This window comes from Drosophila busckii, chromosome 2L (assembly GCF_011750605.1).
Source record: "Drosophila busckii strain San Diego stock center, stock number 13000-0081.31 chromosome 2L, ASM1175060v1, whole genome shotgun sequence".
Taxonomy (NCBI): Eukaryota; Metazoa; Arthropoda; class Insecta; order Diptera; family Drosophilidae; genus Drosophila; species Drosophila busckii.
In genome coordinates this window covers 4,058,741-4,081,180 of record NC_046604.1, presented here as the reverse complement: position 1 = coordinate 4,081,180, position 22,440 = coordinate 4,058,741, and the positions used below count along the sequence as shown (strand labels likewise).

The 22,440-nt window shown below is 39.3% G+C and overlaps 2 protein-coding genes across 2 annotated transcripts; one reads left to right on the top strand and one right to left on the bottom strand.

Moving 5' to 3' along the window:
* The first annotated feature begins 2,313 nt into the window (after positions 1-2,313).
* LOC108597261 (glutamate receptor ionotropic, kainate 2) lies at positions 2,314-13,512 on the top strand. Its single transcript, XM_033294618.1, has 11 exons — positions 2,314-2,519; positions 2,592-2,747; positions 2,829-2,891; positions 3,267-3,470; positions 3,570-3,781; positions 3,844-3,966; positions 10,655-10,894; positions 10,978-11,394; positions 11,453-11,676; positions 11,733-12,560; positions 13,167-13,512. Exons 1-11 carry the CDS (start codon positions 2,435-2,437, stop codon positions 13,408-13,410), a joined length of 2,796 nt encoding a protein of 931 aa, XP_033150509.1. The 5' UTR covers positions 2,314-2,434; the 3' UTR covers positions 13,411-13,512.
* On the bottom strand, positions 8,282-10,133 carry LOC108604409. Its single transcript, XM_017993876.2, has 2 exons — positions 8,787-10,133; positions 8,282-8,731 (listed from the first exon to the last, which is right to left on the bottom strand). Exons 1-2 carry the CDS (start codon positions 9,984-9,986, stop codon positions 8,720-8,722), a joined length of 1,212 nt encoding a protein of 403 aa, XP_017849365.2. The 5' UTR covers positions 9,987-10,133; the 3' UTR covers positions 8,282-8,719.
* Positions 13,513-22,440: the final 8,928 nt, after the last annotated feature.

Sequence of the window (22,440 nt, the reverse complement as noted above, 5' to 3'; positions counted from 1 at the left end):
CATACACAGAAATAATAAAAATAAGAATAAGCATAAGCTTTTAGGCCACTACCAGACTGGTATAAACAAGCTAAAATATTTCCGCTGTCGCACACACACACACACGCATACATGCACATATACAATGTGGCTAAATCCAAGCTACCAACTACTTACAACTAACAGCGCTTAGTCACTGGCACTCGCTGTAAATACGACAAATAGTCATACATACAAACCTATGTGTCTGTCTGGCCCTCTGTCCGTCTGTCCGTTTGGCCCACGGTGCGCGCTTGTAGTGGCAGTCGGAAGGAAACAGTTAATACTTCTGTCTGTTATGCGCTTACTTCCTGTCTCCATTAAAAGTCATTCTTTTGGATAATCCTTTTGGCAACATTATGGCCAAGTATTAAAAACTTTTTATACACTTTGCGCTGCGAGTCTGTGCGTCCGTTCATGCAGCTTGGCATGCATAAATATTAAAAAAATAAAATTGTTTAAAACAAACGTTAAGCTTTTAATGGATACAAGTGTGAAGTCTGAGTTGCGCGTGTTTAGAGTTCTGTTTTAATTACACACAGCTTTCAAAATTAAGTATACGCATGGCAAAATTATAGAATGCAAGAACTTTAAATGCAAGTTCTATAAACTTTTGGCTTGCAAATTGCTTTACATTTATATATTAAATTATTGTTAGTGTAGCTCTTTATTCGCTGCTTGCTGCAACTTATTTTCAAATAGATTTCTCTTTTTGCAACCCAGTCTAACCAATGTGCTGCTCCCTTGCTCACTTTGGCTGTACATCTGCCTTGGCCTTGCTGCTTGTTTTTTATCACCTAGCTAAAGTTTTGCAGATTCTTCTGCAGTTTGCGGCAAGCATTTGGCTTTAGAATTGTTGTCTTTGCTTGACACACACACATGCATACCTCCTATATATATGTAGCATAGCATTATAACCATAAATATTTGCTGTAATAGAAAATGTTTTGCAAGTGTTTTGTTTAGCAATTTTTTCTGCGTTTGCGTGTCGCAAAACTTGAAGCTTAAGCTGCAACCGACTTGTTTATTAATATTTATGTCTGCCTGCTGGGCATTTTAGATTGTTTTTCTTTTCGTTTTTTTGCCGCCAGCGTTGAATGAATAAAAGCGTTAGCTACGCTACCTGTTGGCCATGGCCAAATTATTCAAATTCTGACTGCAGTGCGTGCCAGTCAAACAGAAAAAGGTTGCCTTCAATACGGAACGTGTTTGGCATCAATAAAGCTCTTAAAGCAAACAGACCAGAAGCTAAAATGACACCAGCGGCCATATTGTTGCTCACACACACACACACGCACACCATTAAAATATGCTAATGTGCGTGTGTGTTTTGTCAATGTGTTTTTTATGCAAATTGCCAAAGGCTGACAACATTTAACGCTGCTTGTTGGTTGCCGGCTCTTATTAAGTTTTTTTTTCTGCTGTTGCTATGAAAAATTGTCACCTCATCACTTTTCAATAGAAATCAATGCTGCGCAAATGTACACGCACACACACACAAACACAAATACACACACACACACATAGAGTGGGTATAGAGCAGCTGCTGGTGTGAAAATAAATTTATTATGTTGGCCCAGCTGACTTCCTGTTTGGCATTGGCTTCACTGCCTTTTGTGTGGGTGTGTGTATGTGTGTGTATGTGTGGCGTGTGAAATTCTGCGTCTGATTGAGCTGCGACCTCCCATAAGGATAATGGTGCTGCTATTGACATGTCAGAGAACCGACTTGACTCCTTTTTGCAGCACCCTGGGGAGCTAATCATGCCGTCTTTTCATACACTTGCCAAACGAAGAATATAACTCTTTGCTAACGCTGCTTATACATATAGTATAGTTAAAGGAAAAGCAAAAATATATATAAATTGTTATTTAATAGATTAAGAATTAAACTTAAAGATGTTCTATAAATAACATTTTTATATTGCTAATGAAAAAAATGTTTTTTTTTATATAAAAAGCGTTTTGTATTGCTTTCAAACATTTGCACAGTATAGGAAGCTGAAAGGTTTAGTCGAGTGCATGCACAAAGTGCAATATTGATTACAATATTGATGCGAATTTGCTTTTAAAGTGTATATTATAGTTGAGTACATGCAAAAAGTGCAATATTGATGCGCATTTGCTTATAAAGTGTATATTATAGATCAATTTGTCTTGCAGTCAATTTGCGTTGATTGGTGAGCAGCTGACCTGCAAAGCTTTTCCAACAAATCAGCTGACAGCTGCTGCTTTTGCCCCATTCCAAAAGTGATCTATTTGAAAAGCTTTGGCAGTGCTCTAGTCATGCTCGACGCGTACGTTCCGTGCCGTATGCTGCAAGCAGATACATAATTCGGAAATAGCTTTGCCGTAACATTGTCGAAATTCTTGCGCTCGTTGTGCTGCGAAAGAAAAAGAATTCCAGTTTGGCAGGCATGTGGCCTGGAATTGCGTTTATTTGTTGTTGCTTTAGTGCAGTTTTGGTGCGCGACAGTTTGCAGCAGCAGCAAATCAACATTGGTGAGGCAACAACCCGTAGAGCTATCTAGTCTATATGCATATTATTTAATAGCTGCGACTTTTTATGCTCAGGCGCTTTTTTCTACGACAATGAACTGGCGCTGGAGAAAGAATTTCTGGCTGTGGTGAACGCCATTAACGGCCCCGAGGCGGAGCAAACTTTCACACTAAACCCACTGATAAAACATCTGAATCCCGAGGATGGCAGCGTCGCGTTGCAGGAGCATGGTGAGCACACTAAACACTAAACACACAAACACACACACACACACCAATTGAAATTCATATGGCAAAACTTGTCGCTTTCAGCATGCGCTTTCATAGATGATGGTGTCGCTGCTATTTTTGGACCAAGTTCACAAGCGGCAAGTGGTAAGTAGCCCGGGGGCTGGGCTGGGGGTTGTCAGAACATAGCGCACATTGCGGGCGGTATTTGTATAGAACGCACAAGCAAAATAAAAATGAAAACAAAAAGCCAAAAGCTGTTGAGAATACCAAGAGTGTCGAAAATTGAAAGTTTATATGTAGGTGCTTATATTCTTTTTAAATGGAATTTAACTGAAAGCTATTAAGCTGCAAGAATTAAAGAAAAATCGTTGAATGAAAGTTTATTTTTATTAGTATTGCTATTGAGTAGAATAGAATTTTATTAGAAAGCATGCAGCAGTTATAACGTTTAAGTTAAATTAGAATAAGCAAAGATATTTAATTCTTATTTGAACTAATTCTTGTATTTAACACCTGCAGATATTGTTGCCTTAATTTGCAACAACACCGGCATACCGCACCTCGAATTCGATGTGGCCGACGATGAGCATTTAAATGATAAGCCCAATCATCAGATGACATTGAATCTATATCCCTCACAGCTTATACTGTCCAAGGCCTATGCGGATATAGTGCTAAACTTTGGCTGGCGCAAATTTACCATTGTCTATGATGATGAGGATGGTAAGCAGTCCGTTCCGTTCCGTTGCTCATGTCCAGCCAGTCCGTTGCTCATGCAGAGCAAATCCATTGAGCTTACTTAGCTAATGCCATTGTTTACAGCTCAAGCCAGAGCTCGCTTACAGGATTTGCTGCAATTGCGTGATATGCATAACGATGTGGTGCGTGTGCGTAAATTCCATAGAGACGACGACTATAGGGTTATATGGAAGAGCATTAAAGGCGAGCGACGTGTGGTGTTGGATTGCAAGCCAGATATGCTCGTCGAGCTTTTGAATTCCTCCTCAGAGTTTGGGCTAACGGGTGTATTCAATGTGAGTTGCAAACTACTACGCTAATGATTTTTAATTAAATTATTATATTTGCTGTTCAACAGAACGTATTTCTGACTAATCTGGATAGTTATACCGACAATCTGGAGGAGCTCACAGCGGATAATGAAACCTTTGCCGTGAATATAACCGCAGTGCGTTTGCTAGTGAATGCCGAACAGCCAGCTGTAAGTTTTCTTTTTACACAGACTGTATGCATAACACTTAAATACGCATTAGCTGAGCTCAAAGTTACGCTAAACTAAATATGAATGACTACGCTAAATATTCGAGGGTTAAACTATATATTTTGTGGTTAGACTAAAGTATACTGATTAAAGTCAGATGGGCGACTCCAAAAACTCGCGCATATGCTCAAGAATTTTATTAAATACTTTCTGAGTATGAATCAGCTAAAGAAAACGCCTCAAGTCTCGCATTTTAAACACTGTTCTTAGTTTTAAAAACATTATTCAAACAAAACTAAGACACAATTAGAAAAGGCTGAATTTTTCTACTATATATATTTTTTTTTGATTGATAAACTATTTTTATTTACTGTAAGGGTTTTAGTTTTTAAACTTTGATAGCTTAGGCAAATGACTGATAAACAAACACAGCAGCTTTTGTCGGAGGCTTAATATAGTATGTCTATAAATGAGTACACAAACTTCACTTCACAACTTTCACTCTTTATTCACTGAACGCCGAAACAGAACTGACTGTCCTGCGTCGCGTCCTCTCTTTTTTTACTTATTAATTACGCATTTAAATATATCAATGCAGCTGGTAAACTGCGCAACTTATTCTAACTTAAATGTATGTGCATATGAGTATGTATATTACTGCGTAGCTCGCATTCCAGAATGTGCGTATGTCACTGCGCAGCCGCAACTTATGTTAGCTTAATGTATATATGTATGTACAAGTGTGTTTTATTGCGTAGCTCGCATTTTAGAATGTGCGTATGTCACTGCGCAGCTGCAGCTGGCCTACCACAATGTATGTATGTTTATGTTATTGTTATTGCGTAGCTCGCATTCCAGAATGTACATCTGTATGTGCATGCTGTTGCGTAGCTCGCATAACCCAATGTATGTACGTAATGCATTGTTATTGCGTAGCTTGCTTAACCCTTTGTATATATATATATGTATTTGGTATGTGCAGGCAGCTTGCCTACCACAACTCGGCCATCCTGACCGTTTGATCTCCTGATCATGTGGTTTAACAGTTTTTGACTTACATCTAATATTCACATTTTCTTTTTTTTTTTTCTTAAAGTTAAATTATTTCTAAATATACATGTTGATATTCTTAATTTATTTGCTTTTATTTTTATTTCTATTGAACCATGGCTTAATGTTTTGAACGCTCCACACGCCAATGTATGGCGTGCGTGATGCTTGAAAACCTTCCACATCTTTTAATAAAAATCGGTCATTGCGCAAAATTTTTTCTATTTTGTATGGGCCTTTATTTTTCGGTATCAGTTTTCTAGGTGCGCCTATTGTTGTATCAAAATTTTTTACCATTACGTAGTCGCCTTTTTTTGTATGTTTTTGGTTTAGTCTTGTTTCTATTGAAGTAAGTTTCATATATCTTTTGTGCTTTATCTTGATTTAGCTTGGCCTCTATTCTAATCTGTTTTAAATTTTCTGTTGCTGTTGTGTTTAGCTCTTCTAGTTTTTCTCTTAAACTGTCTATTATTGCGCCCTTTTGCTCTGTTCCGAATAGCATTTTGCTTGGCATTTGTTTTATGCTGCGATGCTGTGTGTTGTTGAATGCGTATTCTACTTTGTCAATAATGGTGTCCCAATGTACGTTGTTTTCAGTATCGACCAGTTTTGCAATCATTGGCCCTAAACTTCTGTTAATTCTTTCCACTTGCCCATTGGCCTGTGGGGATCCTGTTGCTATTTTAATATGTTTAATGTTTGTGGTTGCGGTAAAATTCTCGAAATCTTTTGACGTAAAACAACTGCCTCGATCGGAAATTATGATTTTCGGTCTGCTGTAGGCCCTAAAGTAATCCTTAAGTGCTATGATTACTTCTTTTGTGTTTGTGGTCTTCGTTGTGTAAAGTCTTACAAACTTTGTAAACCCGTCAACTATGGCAAAAATGTATTTCTTCGCTCTAGCATTGCTCACTGGGCCGTAATGGTCAATGTGAATTGTTTCAAATGGCTTTGAGCCTTTCGGGATACTGTGTAAAAATCCTTCACTTTTTCCTGTTGTTGGGGAAAATGCTATGCATTTGAGACAATTTTGAATGTGCGAGCAACATTTTTCTTTTATGCTCGGAAACCAATAGCTTTTCTTTATAATGTCAATCATTTTGTCTCTGCCTATGTGCCCTATGTCATTGTGATACTTGTACAGGACGTGGTCTTCCATACTTTCGGGCACGTAAAACAAGACTCTGTTGTCTGTTGTTTTTCTATACACTATGCCGTTTCTCATTTCGAATAGCTTGTGCTCTGCTTTCTCTAATGATTTTTTTAAATTGACAATTTTAGTATCTTTATTTTGACAAATGACTAAATTATTTTCGAAAGTGTTTGTTTCTACTATTAAAATATTATTACATCTACTGAGTGCATCGACGTGTTGCATTCTACTCCCTGACCTATGAATGATTTCATAATCGTAGTTTTGAAGCTCAAGTGCCCACCTTGCTATTCTTGGGTTGAGTTCGACTCTGTTCAGTGTGAGCGTCAGTGAGTTACAGTCTGTAACTATTTTAAAATGTTTGCCTTGTACGTATATTCTGAACCGTCTCAAAGCATAAATTATTGCAAGGGTTTCTAGCTCGAAGCTATGATACTTTGATTCTGTTTCTGTTGTCCGCTTTGAAAAGTAGAAAACTGGGTGTAGTCTTCCATCGTCTTGCTTCTGAAGTCGGACAGCTCCAAAACCTAATGCACTGGCGTCACAGTGTAACTCAATATCTTTCTTATAATCATAAATTGCTAAGATTGGTGACTGTATTAATTTGTTTTTTAGAATTGTGAAACATTCCAGTTCTTTTTCTTCAAATTTAAACTCTCTATCTTTCCTTATCAAATCGTATAGCGGCTTGGCAATTGTTGAAAAATCTTTTATGAACCTGCGAAAGTAGGAGCATAGTCCTAAGAAGCTTTGAACAGCAGGGGCTTTATCTGGTATTGGAAAATTTTGTACGGCCTCAATACCTTTCTCGTCTGCTTTAATTCCGTCTTTCGATATGAAAAAACCTAAATACTTGACGCTTGATTGCAAAAACTCGCATTTGTCCATGCGTAACTCTAATTTGTTTTGTGTTAATCTTTGAAATACTATTGTTAATGTATCTAAATGTTCTTTGATGTCTTTGCTCGCGATCATTATATCGTCCATGTAAACAATAACTTTATTCTCCCTAATCATATCCCAAAATATTTTATTAACAAATCGTTGAAATACTGCGGAAGCGTTTTTTACTCCCATTGGCATTCTGAGAAACTCAAATTGGCCAAGGGGCGTTACAAACGATGTATATTTCACTGATTCTTTGTCTACAAAAACATGGAAATAACCATTTTTTAAATCTAGTTTTGAGAATACCGTTTTGTTTACTAATTTGTCCAACAAGTCGTCTATCAGTGGCAGTGGGTAATTGTCTTTAATTAATACTTTGTTTAGTTTTCTGAAATCAATGCATAATCTCATGTCGCCAGTTTTTTTTTTTAACTAATACTATGGGTGAAGCATATTCAGAATCACTTGGTTGAATAATGTCGTTTTGTAAATATTCGTCTAATAACTGCTGTAGCTTTTCTTTTTCTGTATAAGACAGTCGTCGTGTAGAACAACTAAAAGGCTTGCTATTTTCTAAACATAGTTTAATCTCTGCTCTGATTGTTGGTTTTTCCGGTCGTATTGCGTTTATGTAATTTTCCCTCAGTATTCTTGTAAATTTCCATTTTGTTCCATAACCTATGTTTTCCCCACATTTATAATCAATTTCTTCATTGTCAGTGTGATAGATATTAAACATTTCAGTGTCAAAGTTTTCCACGTTTACTGTTTGGTCTTGTCTGTTTTTTAGGATAATGTTTTCTTTCTTATCTGTGTTCTGTTGCTCAATTGTATCAGTTTCTAGTCGTTTATTTTGTTGCTCAGTTGCCAATTTATTATTCTGTTGATCAGTTGTATCCTTTGTATCAGTTGTATCAGTTGTATCATTTGTATCATTAGTATTATTTGTATCAGTTGTATCAGTAGATTCATTTATATCAGTTGTATTAGTTTTATCAGTTGCCAATTTTTTATTTTGTTGATCAGTTGTATCTGTTGCATCATATATATCAGTTGTATCAGTTGTATCATTTGTATCAGTTGTATCATTTATATTAATTTTATCATTTGTAACAGTTGTAACAGTTGTATCAGTTGTATCCTTTGTATCAGTTGTATCAGTTGTATGCTTTGTATCAGTTGTATCAGTTGTATCATTTGTATCAGTAGTATCATTTATATCAATTGTATCAGTTTTATCAGTTGACTGTCGTTCTATTTTATATCTTCTTGAAAACTTTTGAATTGACTTAACCTTTGGTTCAGTTCTGCGAATTACTGTGTAAGAGCTATTCTTAAATCTTTTAATATTGTGAGACAGATTTTTATTGTGGTGTGGACTGTTTTCTACTGTTATCATTTTTAGCGTGTCAAGGTCTAATTTCAAATTACATGCATCCATGAAATTTCTGCCTAAAACTACATCATGACTCATAGACTCGTTTGAAACTACTATCAAATTAAAATAACATTTTGTTGTTTCTTTGAAAACATAACATAATATGCTGCCATACACTTCAAGTTGGCTTTTATTTAATCCAAAATAGGATTCAGTTACAGTTTGTAAGTTTGCCTCTTTGGGCATGAGTGTTTTTTTTATGAAAGATATGGGACTACCTGAGTCTATAAGGCATGCTGTAATTTTTGAAAATGGGTTATTGTTAACAAAATAAATTTTAAAATACTTTACATAGTTGTTGCCCCGCAGTTCGTTCTTATCCTGGCATTGTGCCACAAAGTGTCCAAATTTGCCGCACGCGTAGCATGATCCTGGCTCCCTTTTTGGCTTTCGGCATTCCTGTGCGTTGTGTCCGATTGAGTTGCAGTTTGTGCAACGTACTCCAGCTCTGCGAACTGCATTTCCTGTTGATGGCGCCCTCTGCTTGGGTGCTGCTGTCCGTCCTCGAATGTGTACGTTGGCGAAAGCGCAAAGAATCTGCACTGGGCTGGAAAATCGCTGTATGTGCGCCTGATCGCGCAGGTTGATGTCTGGTATCCCTTCGATGATATGTTCAATCAGCTCATCTGGTTCGATGGCAATCGCATTGGCCAGCATCATTTTTATTTCGAAGTATGCTGCGAATTTTTCACCGGGCTGCCACTTACGATCCTCGAATTTGCGCCGTAACTCCATTTTAGATTGTTGATCCCCGAATGCAAAAATTAATTGTTCCAATATTGCGTCGATTGGTTCCATAATTCGCACTGTGTTGGCATGTAGCCACTGTTGAGCACTGCCTTTTAATTTTGAGATTATCAAAATACGCATGTTGCCATTGTCCAAGTTGTACATATTTGCAATATTTTGTATTTGTGCTGCCCAAAGACGTGCACATGTTGTTCCGTCGTAGCTCATTGCGATTTCTTTAGCTTGTGACAAAGCCAAAGCTGCACTGTCACTTCGCTGTTGCTTAGCATTTATATCAAAGATTGCTCGCTTCTCTATGTTATCGCTACCGTTGCCACTTTTGTCGCCATTTGTGGTGTGGTGCTCTTCTCCTTTTGGGCTTTTGAGTTCTGCTAGCATCTGCTGTATCCCACGTAGCTGTTCCAGCACGGACACGTCATGGTTGTGTATGTCTGCGTTTGAAGTTGTTGGTGTGTCGCCAACTGTGTCTTGTGCCTGTTGATTTAAATTGTCGACCGCTTCATTTTGTGATGAAATAACGCTTTGCTCGTCCATGTCGCTGTTGTGTCCACTTGCGTCAGGGTCTTCTGTGGTTGAATTAGGTCTGGCGCCACGTGTTTGTGGCGAGATCGCGTTAAGACGTGCAACTAACTCGGCCTTGGTGCCAGTGGTAGGTTGCTCCAACGCCGCCAGCCAGGTTTTCAGTTGGATAACTGAAAACTCTGCGATCTCCACATCGACATTTATTTCACTGTTATTCATTTTGTAGGTGTATATCGTTCACACTTCTGAGATTGTCGGAGGCTTAATATAGTATGTCTATAAATGAGTACACAAACTTCACTTCACAACTTTCACTCTTTATTCACTGAACGCCGAAACAGAACTGACTGTCCTGCGTCGCGTCCTCTCTTTTTTTACTTATTAATTACGCATTTAAATATATCAATGCAGCTGGTAACTGTGGCAACTTATTCTATTAATGTATGTCATATGAGTAATGTATTACTCGTAGCTCGCATTCCAGAATGTGCGTATGTCACTGCGCAGCGCACTATGTTAGCTTAATGTTATATGTATGTACAAGTGTGTTTTTGCGTAGTCGCATTTTAGAAATGTGCGTATGTCCACTCGCAGCTGCAGTGGCGCTACACATATGTATGTATGTTTACTGTGTTGTTATTAGCGTAGCTCGCATTCCAGATGTAACTCTGTATGTGTAAATGCTGTTTGCGTAGCTTCGCATAACCCAATGTATGTCGTAATGCATTGTTTATTGCGTAAGCTTTGCTTAAACTGCTTTTGTATATAATATATATGTATTTGTAATGTGCGCCCAGGCAGCTTGGCCTACACACTTTTTGCTAGACCAAAAGTTGAGGGGCCATTCTGTATATATGTTAATCTAATTTTTTTTTAACTATCCACAGCATGTCGACCCGTATGGCCTGGTGACCCAAAGAGATTCTGTTGTGTTTGAGAGCTTTGAGCCGGAGCGCATGCTGTTGCAGGATCTGTTGCACGATTCACTGCAGCTGTTTGCACAGGCCTGGCGTAATGCCAGCTACTTTTATCCGGATCGCATGAGCGTGCCGCGTTTGAGCTGCGATTTTAACGCGGAGGGGCGTGGCTGGCAAATGGGCCGCTATTTGATGCGTTTGATGAAGGCGGTAAGTTGGGCTGACGGACTGACGCTTGATGTGGCACTAATACTAACGCTGGGTGGGGGTGGGGCTTTGGATTTTATGGGCAGACTTCCGGCGTGAATAGCACAAACTTTCGCAGCAGCAATTTGCAGTTTGACGAGGATGGACAGCGCATTAACTTCAATATTGAGATTTATGATCCGACGGAAAATGTGGCCGTGGCCGTGTGGGATACGCGTGGCCAAATAACGCAGCTAAATGTGGACCTGAAGGTGCAGAAGCGTGTGGTCTATCGCGTTGCCACACGCATTGGTCCGCCCTACTTTTCGTATAATGAGACGGCGCAAAAGTTGAATTTGACGGGCAATGCCATATACCAAGGCTATGCGGTGGATCTAATTGATGCCATTGCGCAGGAGGTGGGCTTCGAGTATATATTTGTGCCTGTGGCGGATCGACAGTACGGCAAACAGGACAAGGATACGAAGCAATGGAATGGCATCATTGGTGAAATAGTTAATAATGTGAGTGGAACTTAACCTAGGCTTGCTGGCTTTACTTATTGCTCTGCTTGCTCTGCAGGACGCACACATGGGCATCTGCGATTTGACCATTACCCAAGCTAGACGCACAGCTGTGGACTTTACGGTGCCGTTTATGCAGCTGGGCGTGAGTATTTTGGCTTACAAGAGTCCGCATAAGGAGAAGGAGCTGCACGCTTATCTGGAGCCCTTTGGCGGCATGGTATGGATATGGATACTCATATCAGTGTTTGCCATGTCCTTCTTGAAAGTTATTATAGCACGGTGAGCAGGCCCTCCAGCTCTTTAGTGGAACACATTGCTTAAAGTTACCATTTCAGCATTGCCAAGGAGGAATGGGAGAATCCACATCCCTGCAATCACGACCCAGACAGCTTGGAGAATCAATGGCATCTGCATAATACCTTCTGGCTAACGGTGGCGTCTATAATGACAGCAGGTTGTGACATTCTGCCGCGTAGTCCGCAGGTGCGCTTCTTTGAGGCCACCTGGTGGATATTCGCCATTATTATTGCCAACTCGTATACTGCCAACTTGGCTGCCTTTTTGACCAGCTCCAAAATGGAGGGCAGCATCACCAGCCTCAAAGACTTGAGTGCACAGAAGAAAGTTAAGTTTGGCACCATTCAAGGCGGTAGCACCTACAATCTGTTGGCCGAGTCCAATGAAACGGTTTACCGCTTGGCTTTCAATCTGATGAGCAACGATGATCCCTCCGCCTTTACCAAGGACAACGATGAGGGCGTAGATCGTGTGCTCAGCAGCTTGGGCGAGTATATGTTCCTCATGGAGACCACTACGCTCGAATACAATCGGGAGCAGCACTGCGATTTGCGTGTGGTGGGCGAAAAGTTTGGCGAGAAGCATTACGCCATAGCTGTGCCCTTCGGTGCCGACTATCGTTCCAATTTGAGCGCCTCCATCTTGCGTTTGAGTGAACGCGGCGAGCTCTACAATCTCAAGCAAAAATGGTGGAAGAATACAAACTCCAGCTGCTCGGAGGAGCCCGATCCGGATGCCACACCTGACATGGACTTTGAAGCATTGCGTGGCATCTTCTATACCCTCTATGTGGGCATCTTGATAGCGTTTCTCATTGGCATCATAGAGTTCCTGGTCTATGTGCAGCAGGTGGCGCTTGAAGAGCGCTTGTGTAGTATACCTTGGCGCATGTGTCTTTGTAAGCTTTTTCTGAAATTAAATAGTTCTCAATTTTTAATTAGCAAAGATTTAACGTTAATGTTGGAAACGTTGATATTTATAGCTGAAAAGTTTTTAAATTCTTCACGGGTGATTTAAAAACTATTATAAAGAAGTATTTAAAGTTAAATTAACCGTAGTAATAAATTAATTTTATTATTTTTCTTTATATTTGCTGGAGAGGCACTTCATTTACTTTACTTTTTCACTTTTTTGTGCTTATATTTGTTTACTTAAATTTTTTAAAAATGAAATATTTTATTTTATATTTTTATTTAATAACTAAGTATAAATTAATTTGCACTATAACATTTCTTTTAATATTTAATAGCTAATTATAAGTCTTGAATATTAGTAAACAGTGCTAATGTCCCAGCTCTTCTCTTTTCAGCTTTTAGCTACACTAACTAACTTTTAATTGCACTTGCTATGTCTCTCTCTCTCTCTCTTCGTTTTGCTCAACAGCTGTTAATAATTATCAAAGAGCATGCGACGCGTTCAGAGTTCGCTCAATTAAAATTCAACTGACAGTGATTCGCACTCTTTCCATTGCAGCTCACCTTTAAGCAGGCCTTCAATAAGGAAATACGCTTTGTGCTCTGCGTGTGGAACAACAAGAAGCCCATAACAAGTGGTTCACCCGTCTCTAGTGTGCGCACAACGCCGCGGCAATCTATCGAGAAGTCATTGGAGCGCACTCCAAAGTCGGCGCGACGCATTGTGCTGGGTCGCTCTTCCGAAGAGATGCGTGAGTTGCCAGCGCCGCCAGCAAAAGCCAACAAGGAGGAAGAGCCATGAGGATGAGCAGTATGAAGCATGAAGATGAAGCGCGTGTCTGAGCTAAAGTTGTTGTTGTTGTTGCTGTTGTTATTAAGTTATTTGCAATAAAATTGTGCGCTTGCTGATAATCAATTTTGAGCTTCTTTAAGCTTGAAATTACTTTGGGTTTTTGGCCTGCAGCACAGCCACATAGCGCTGCTTGAACTTGCCACATGGCTCGCTGAGCAAAACCCTTCAACACTCAACACTCAACACTGCGTTGCGTTCAGCGTCCTTTCGCTGTCTCAGCTTGTCAATTGCGTTATTGGAGCTTATTGACTTTTTTCGCAACTGGTTGCAAAATTATTTCACTTGCTGCCGTTGGCTACAAGTGTAAGTGGAGCTGGCGCGCCATGTCATTGCTCTTTTGGCCTTTGTCAAGCGCTGTAAGCGGAGCTCTAGAGCAAATGACGGCGTGACAGCAACGGCAACATACTTGGCCATCAACCGTTGTATGCAGCTGGAGCTGGAGCTGGAGTTGAGGCCAGTTGGCCCTGCTTGGCTGCAGTTTTTAATTATTTTGTTGTAGCACGTAGCCAAACTACGTGTGTCATTTTCATTTTGAGCGCAGCAGCAGGCCTCTGTTAGTGGGCTGCTGTTAACTTAACAGCCGCACTAACATAACTCTACACAATTCTCTACACTGCTCACTTGTTGCTGCTGCTCTAACATGCGCACAAGCTACAAAAAAACGCAAACTCACCACCGCCGGCTAGTGGCTGAATGTTGGGCGACAAAGCGACAAGTTCCACACGTTCCACACTAAACTCAAATGCACCCTTAAGCGAGCTATCACTCTTATACGCCGCGGGTGGTGGCGGGCGCAGACTGTTCTGGCTCTGTTCGCTCTGTTGTTGCCAGTCGCATACAAAAATGTCATTTGTTAATGCCACGCACGTAAGCAATTTCCGCACGAAAGCGCATTCTTTGAGCCTTTAATGTACTTTTTGATGTTAACAAATTTTTGAACATTTGTTGTTGCCTGTCACCGCGTATGGAGTGTGCTGTAAGCACCCATACATTCAAACATATACATATACGGCGGACAAGCCGGCAAACGGACACATGAGCTGAATGTTAAGCGGCCAAAGCTGCCTTTGGGCTACAGGCATTGTGGCTTAGCTGATTTCCGGCTTCTACTGCTGCTGCTGCTGCTGAGGCGGCGGCTCTGTTGTGGGCATTTAGTGTGAATGATTAGAAACATATAAACAAATTATTAAGTGGGCGACGAAGGCAGGCATAAAGTTAGGAAAGCTTTATTGAGCATAACAGAATTTTTAATCAGAATGTATGGTGTAAGTTTTAATAAAAAATTAGTAATTGTATTCATTACTAACAGAGTTAGTTTACTTTAAATTCTATTTAAATTACAAGTATTATAAGCAAACATTTAAAAACCGAGATTATAGAAAATAATTTAACACAATTGTTTAAAATTCATTATATTTTAATTGTTTTTAATTGCTTTCCAATATTTTAAAATAAAAACAACAAATTACATGTATTTTACGCTTTCGATTAACTTAATAATGCAAGAAAGCTTGTTAATATTAAATGGTGTTGTTGAAAATAATTGAAGCAATTTTAAATAATAATATGTAAATAATAAATAATTGAGACTATATCATCTAAGCTATTTAGAGACTCGGACGCTCAGCAGCCAAAGCGAATGAGAGAATGATCGCACCACTCCCACTCACATGCCTAGGCTGAAGTATTGCTTAATGTAAAACCCTTTAAATTATATAGACCCACAAGCAAGTGACGATCTCTGATGTGAGCAATAGCAAAAAGAAAAGAAGCTCTAGCAGACTATTTGTTAAATAAGTTTCATTTCTTCCTAATTAAAGGCGCAGTCTGAGCTCTATCAGATAAAATAAATTATATAACACATAAATTAGAAAGACGGCGGCAATATGTGCATGAGCACACACGGCTCCCGCTGTCTATACAACAAGTTGCAACAAAATGAAATTAAAAGGCAGCTCGCCAGGCCAGCGTGAAGGTGGCAACATAAATCTTTGGCTGGCTGCCTGGCCTAGGTTGCAGTGTTAAATTGCCAGCAACATTTTTAATTAACTGCAAGTCAGGCAAAGGCAACGGCAACGGCACGGCGGCTAGGCAAGTGATAATGTCACGATTTATAGCACATGTGGCACTAGTAATTGACGCCCAGAATCAAATTGAATTAATTCGGTTTAATTGTGCTTGAAATTTGAGCCGAAAATCCGTTGTTAACTTTCCACTTAACTAGTTGGCACTAATTACTTGGCTGTCGTGACAAAATTGAGAAACTTGAGGGCGCCAAAGGCGGAGTGAGCGGTTGAGTAGACTCTGAGACATGCCACATAAGTTGGCCATTGCATGCCTTGACACGAAACGTTGCAAGTTTGCTTTTAGCTCCATGTTTGCTTATGAATGTTTAGTTTGCCAGCCGCCTGTACAATGGAGTTGCAGTTGCACTGGCTGTGTTGCAACTTTGGCTCGCTTGTTTGCATGCAAATGTTTGTCTGTGTCAGTGCGTGCGTGTGTGCGTCTGTGTGTGTGTATTGTTTCGTATTGAATGTGGACAGAAGTTTATCTATATGCTGCCATAGCTAGCTGCCATGCTTATGTTGCGAAATTCCATTTTCCACACAATTGAAAGACGCACATTATTTAGCTGCGCTGCTACGACTTTGCCCCGCTCCGTCCCTGCTCGACCCTGGCTTTGTTGCTTTAGCAAATATTTGAAGCCCACTTCGCTGGCAAACAAATGGCAGCGCACACGATCGCTAAAAGAAAAACAATTGCCAAGCAATTGCAATTTTTCTTCTATTGCAAACGCGGGGTGCTGGGTGAGGGGCAGACGGGGGTCTAGTGGCAAGACAACAGCAAAAACAAATAAACGCAGATAAAGCGCTGCGAGCTGTGTGGCATGGCAAGGCAAAGAGCAAACAATATGGCGGCTGCTGCTTGCCACAACACTGAAACGGAACGCGTCACACTCCACTTGACACTCACACACCAATCAATGTCGAGTTGCGTGCAACTAGAGCGAGCTGTTGCTGCTACAGCCTCATCCTATTAGATATTTATTTCTGCGCATATTTATCTGTCTTTGTGTATGTGCGTATATTTGCACATGTTTCACATTTGTATTCCACGCGTTATTGAGCTGAAAATTGATGCACATTACTTACTCGATTGAACTACGCATTAGCCGTGGCCTTTGCTCGCCAGCGCTGGCCAATAAATAATTTCAAAATAGCATAATAAAACAAAGACGTTAGCAATTCCAATTGCAGCTGCATCGAAGCAGTGTCTGTAATTTATATGAGCTGCTTTCCAAATGCCATAATATGTGAAAATTCCAAACATTTTTTGGCTACTTACTTTATTTTGTTGTCATTGTTATTACGTAAATTTTGATTCAGCAACTGCATTTATTTTAGAAATGTATTGGTTTTTTTTATTTTTTAATCCTAATCAAATGCAATAATAAAACTAAGCATAGATTCTTGGGCTGTTAGCAGCATAATCGCTGCCGCTGTTATGTTAACGACTGTTAGTTATGTTATCCAAAGGAGAGCATGTTAAGTTCAGCCTGGAGTAAAATATATGTACGCTATGTTAACCGTTTCGCTGTTCTAACTGTTATACGCTGCTATGTTAAGATTACAGCCCGCGGATAAAATTTATAGCAACTATCTAAGGGGTTGAATTTAATGTTATCTGCTTTGTTTACAGAATTATAGTCAAATAAATGTTTAAGCTAAATGTGCTAAATAATATAATTAATTAATATAATAATAAAGTACAATTGTGTACAACATAAATTTATGTTTACCCACAGCCACAGGCTAACAAATTTAAATGTAAAATAAAAATAAAATACAATTTGTGTATAATAATTTTGCGAGTTTTTGAATATATGTGATTCTTATAAAGCCCCAGCTGGAACAGAAAGCATTTCGTTGTGCCATGAGACCTGTCAAGATCCCTGCCAACATCTTTATACTATTCGTGATAAAGAATAAAGCCTAGCTCGCTCTTTCAGAATTGTTGCTGGGATCGAACACTTATTGATCATTTCTTGATAACCAGGCTAAAGTTCTTCAAATCTTTACGCACAGCATTATGCTTGTTTTATTGTTAATTGTTGTTTAAATATTTGCAGTATTCAACTCGTTTTATTCTGCTCAGCAGTCTGTCAGCCACTTTAACAGACTCGCAAGCAAACGATAGCGGTGAGAGGGCAACTCACCACTCACATTACAGGACATCGCATTAATGTTAACAGTCGTGTGCGCCTTTGTTGTCGTTCGCATTCGTGGACGCTTCGTTTAGTGCTGAGCGTATAAAATAACGAGTGCGCCAAGTGTAAAACTCAGTCTTCGTTTTGCCTTTGAATTGTGCGGTCTGCGAATAGTAAACTGAACGTTGTAGCTACGACGCGTGGCGTCTCGCGTCGCGATTGGCTGAAATGAGCAAAACACAACAGCACTTAAAGTAGCAAAAGAAAATGCTTAAACACAACAGCAACAGAAACGGAAACAGCAAACGCAACAGAAACAACAACAACTGTAGCAGGTAGAATTCAATAACAAACAACTGCGTGTAGAAATTAAATGTCGCATTGAAACGAAAACGAAATTTAAATTGAAATTGAAAATTCCATGCGCTTGCGGTTTACATTTGAAACTGAAACAGAGAAAAACACAAAAGCAGCTTTTGATAGAAATAAAATTTTCGTTGCGCTCTTTACGGCGTGCGTGCGCCTCTGTGTGTGTGTGTGTGTGTGTGTGTGCAAAACGGAGTTGCAGCGTGTCGCGGCGAGCATGTATTAGTGTTGGTGTCGGAGTGTGTGTGTGTTTTTTTGCTTTCGGGGCCAAAATCGGAATTCATATCCGTTGTCGCAAAAGCTAAAGCAAACTGCAGCTGCAACTCACACACACACAAGTGGCAAGTGGCAAGCGGCAAGTGGCAAGCAGGCAAGTTGACTACTAAGTTGCTTTACTATTTTCATTTCTTGTGCTGTAATTTTTAAGATTTTCGGCGCTCATGTGGGTAAGCTGCAAATTAAAGAAAAAGTTTCGCAGTTTTGTTTAAACTTTTCTTGCGCGTAAATGCTTGAGCTACAGCACAAATATTTTGGCAACAAATATTTATACAATTTTCATGTGCGAACGCATGGAATTTTCTATGCAAATAAAGTACAAGACAGGCAAAGAAATTGAAATTAGATTGCTGCTTGTCTGCTGTTATGGCTCTGAATTTAATTCGGGTTAAGGCCTTTTGCGGCTTGGTGGCCTCTAAAAAAAAAAAAACAGAGAAAAAAAAATAATGCAAAAGCCGCGCATTCGAGGCTAACCCCAAAAGCCACGTCTTGTGGCGCATTTTATTATTGTTATTGTTGTAAGCAATTGTGAGCGCGTTGCGCGAGGCTGACTCAGCTTCAGTCTGCTGCTGCCACTGCCACAGCCGCTGCTGCTGTGTTTTGGCGCACACTTCCTGCTGCTGCTGCTGCTGCCGGCTTTGCCACTGGGCCGCGACTAAGCTGCTTCGCCGCCTCGCTGAATCGCTGCCATATGCGCCAGCCGCAAAACTTTTGAATTTTTAAGTGGCAATTCGTGTAGCCGCTTCCCTTAATACACACACACAGATACAGCTACAGCTACAGCCACAGACACAGACACACATACGTGCGCTGCCCTGTGCTCTGCTGTTTGTTTTTATTTGCTTTAAAGCTCCTTGGCATTTTATTTAAATTTTCATTTCGTTTTATCTGTGCTAATATTAGCTCATGCGCTAATAATGAGATCAAAATTTTAGCGCTCTCGACCACAAAAATCGTTGTCAGTCCATGCAGCTATATATATTGTGTTTATATATTTTAGAAAGTTGTCAACTGCGCTTACATTTCGTTACTTCAGTCTGTGTGCTTGCTTCTAACTTTATGCAAATTAGTTAGATTTGTTTGTGGCTAATGAATAAAGCATTGTTAAAATTATGGCCGAAAATTCAATTAATGCCAAGTGTAAAGTTTTTTAGACGCACATAAATTAGAGCGCCTTTCAAAACGTCTAAAATTACATTACATTAAGTGCATAATGGCCAGACTACTTTTTAAATATTTTGTTTGTTTGCCTGCAAAGTTTTGCAAAACATTTAAGCGTAATCTTCTAATTACAAAAGTGCTCTAATTGCTATAAAAAGTTCAAAACATTGCGCTATAAGTGAATTTAAGAATATTTGCATTAATTTAGTCCGAGCAAAATACTTTTGCTCAATTAATTTTTACATAAGTTTGTTAGGCAGGCGTTTTACTGTGAAATGTGTGATGTGCAGTGCCGAAAAAGAAAGCAACAAAAAAAATATTAAAAAGTTGCTGAGCTTTGTGTTGAATTTTTTTTTTTTTAATAATTTCACAAATGTTTTAAAAGTATTTAGCGAGTGCATTATATGTAAAAAAAAGCATATTATTAAAGTAAAATATAAGTACAACAAAATTAAGAATCTGCTTTAGTTCATGTGAAATGCAAAAATAAGCAAGCAAAAAGGAAAAAGTTACTAAGCCTTGGGTTGATTTCGTATTTTTTTAAATATTCATATTCACAAATGTTTGAAAAGTATTTCGCAAGTTTATGTTTTAAATAAAAACAAGTATTTTTGTTAAATATATTTACAATATAATTAAATGTTATGTGAAATGCAGAAACAGAAACCAGGAAAACAAATTAAGGAAGCTTGCAGAACTCAATGTTTATTTTTAAAAATATTTTAAAAATATTTTGTATTTTAATCAACATTTTAAATGCAGTGCGTTTATCAAAATATAAGTTCGGCTGAAATTAATTCATATTCAAATACGCTTTTTGTAGCATACTTTTTCGGGCTACATATAAATTTGAAACTCGTTTGAATTTTTTTCACAAGCAGCAGCTAAAGATAGTGAAGATGTTACCTGTCTGAATATAATATAAATGGTAAATGGTGGCTGTGCAACGTGCATTACATTATATGCAACTGTGGCAGCTACAATATGCTGCACGTTCGCTTGACAAAATGGTAATGTCTTCTGGCCAAGCACATAAAATGTGGCAGCAATAATTTCCGTGCAACTTTCGATTTTGGTGTTAGTTTATGTGCGGTGTGTATGTGTGTGGCAAATTGCAATTGCAGGACTGCAGCTGCAACGCCCATGTGACTGTGTGTGTGTCGATTGACAGTAAAAGTGCAACTTTGTAGCTGTGTGCGGCAGGCGGCGGCAGCTGCAAGTACAAGTGTGGCAGGCATACCCATACATATGTATATATGCTAAGGAGACGCTTTTCTTGAGTTGCAGCTGCAGCTGCTGCTGTTGCGCTCTCGCTCGCACTGCCATTTAAATACTAACCTTGGGGGCAGCTGACTGTGTGTCTGTGTCTGTGTGTGTGTGAGTAATGTGTATGCAACCGCAACTGGCAAACACACACACACACACACATGCAGCTAAACTGAAGGCGTTAGCCTTTTGCCTAGGCTGCTACAGCATTGTTTTCTCTTTTTTTGCCACCAGCAGCATCAGCAGCTGTTGTAGTTATAACACACACACACACACACATACACACATGTGCGACTTCGGACGCAGCGCGTTATGCAAAACTAACTTTTTCCATTATTTTCTTGTGTAGCAGTAACGCCTGCCGCTATATAGAGAAGGGCTGCTGTAGCTGTAGCTACTCGTGCTTGTGGTTTTTATTTATGGTCTATTTTTGTTTTCATTTTTCAGTTAGTTACTCGACTGGCTGCCTTGTCTCTCTAGCGCTCGCTCGCTCAGTCTTTCTTGCTTGCCACTATATGTAAATAAAAGCCAACTGCAAAGTTTTGACAACGCTCTTTGGGCTGCGCCCCGAAAAATTGGGTCGACAAAAGCGAAATTTATGTCGCAGCCGCGTGCAAAGTGACAGCGAACAAATTGCCGCGACACAACAAGCCATGTAAACGGGCCATACAAAAATTGTTAAATCGCAAAATGAGCCAAAAATTTCAGCTAAAACTTTTGCGCCGTCTCGCTCGCTAATCAAGCAACGCCAACGCACGTAGCAGACAACTAATTTGCCAGCAGCAAGTCTCTCTCTCTCTATCTCTACTTTGTATGTTCTCTATATATGTTGAGGCACTGATTTGGCAGCTGGCAAAATCTACAGACGCGTCAAAGTTTTAATGTCATTTAAAGCCCAACTTGCTATATTGACACACATACTGCTCGTATATATGTATATAAGCAGACACTTAAGCCTGGCAGGGCAAACAACATTTTGCAAGTTGCTGCAACTTATTTGCTGCACTCGAATTCCACACAAAATAACGTCACAGCCAATCCAAACCCAATCCACCACCCCGCACTCAAACTCTTGAGCAACGACATTGATAAATGTTATTTTGCCCAAAAGTGAAATAAAAACTTTAACAACCAAAGTGACATTCTAACTGTGCTTTCCGTTTCCCTGGTATGCTATGCTATGAATAAATCAGTTGGATTCAAAATTGGTTTGTAAACTAATTCGTGTAGTTTTAATTGAAGACATTTTGTATATTAAATATTTACAAACGAGCATTATTTTGTTTGCCTGTCTAAAAGAAGTACAACATTTATTTCGTAGTTTGTTATTTGACTTGGCAATTAAACTAAATTAATGCGCATTTTAAATGTTACTTTAATTTGTCATCAACGTACATAAGTTGACAAATTTACGCAGACAGACAGACAGAAACTAAAAAATCAATTTTAAGCACTTTGCAGCTGCTCTAAATGTTAAGCTTGCAATACAGGCAATGACACAAGTATTGTGACAAAAGAAAACTCTCTGAATATGACAGTAAGGTTATTTTTAAATAAATTCAAGCTAAGTTGTAGTCAGATTACTTTAGGTTTTATAATTTTGTCACAAGAAGAAACAGAGCTTGTAATCTAATATGTCAAACAAAATCGTAGGAGGCGCTAATTAGAACGTGAAGAAGTTTTTATTTTTAGACTGCGTAGAC

Coding starts and splice junctions, on each gene's coding strand:
- LOC108597261 (XM_033294618.1), top strand. CDS start 2,435: ATGTGGCCTGGAATTGCGTTTATTTGTTGTTGCTTTAGTGCAGTTTTG. Junction 2,520..2,591: donor GCAGCAGCAAATCAACATTG/GTGAGGCAACAA, acceptor TTTTATGCTCAG/GCGCTTTTTTCTACGACAAT. Junction 2,748..2,828: donor CGTCGCGTTGCAGGAGCATG/GTGAGCACACTA, acceptor TGTCGCTTTCAG/CATGCGCTTTCATAGATGAT.
- LOC108604409 (XM_017993876.2), bottom strand. CDS start 9,986: ATGAATAACAGTGAAATAAATGTCGATGTGGAGATCGCAGAGTTTTCA.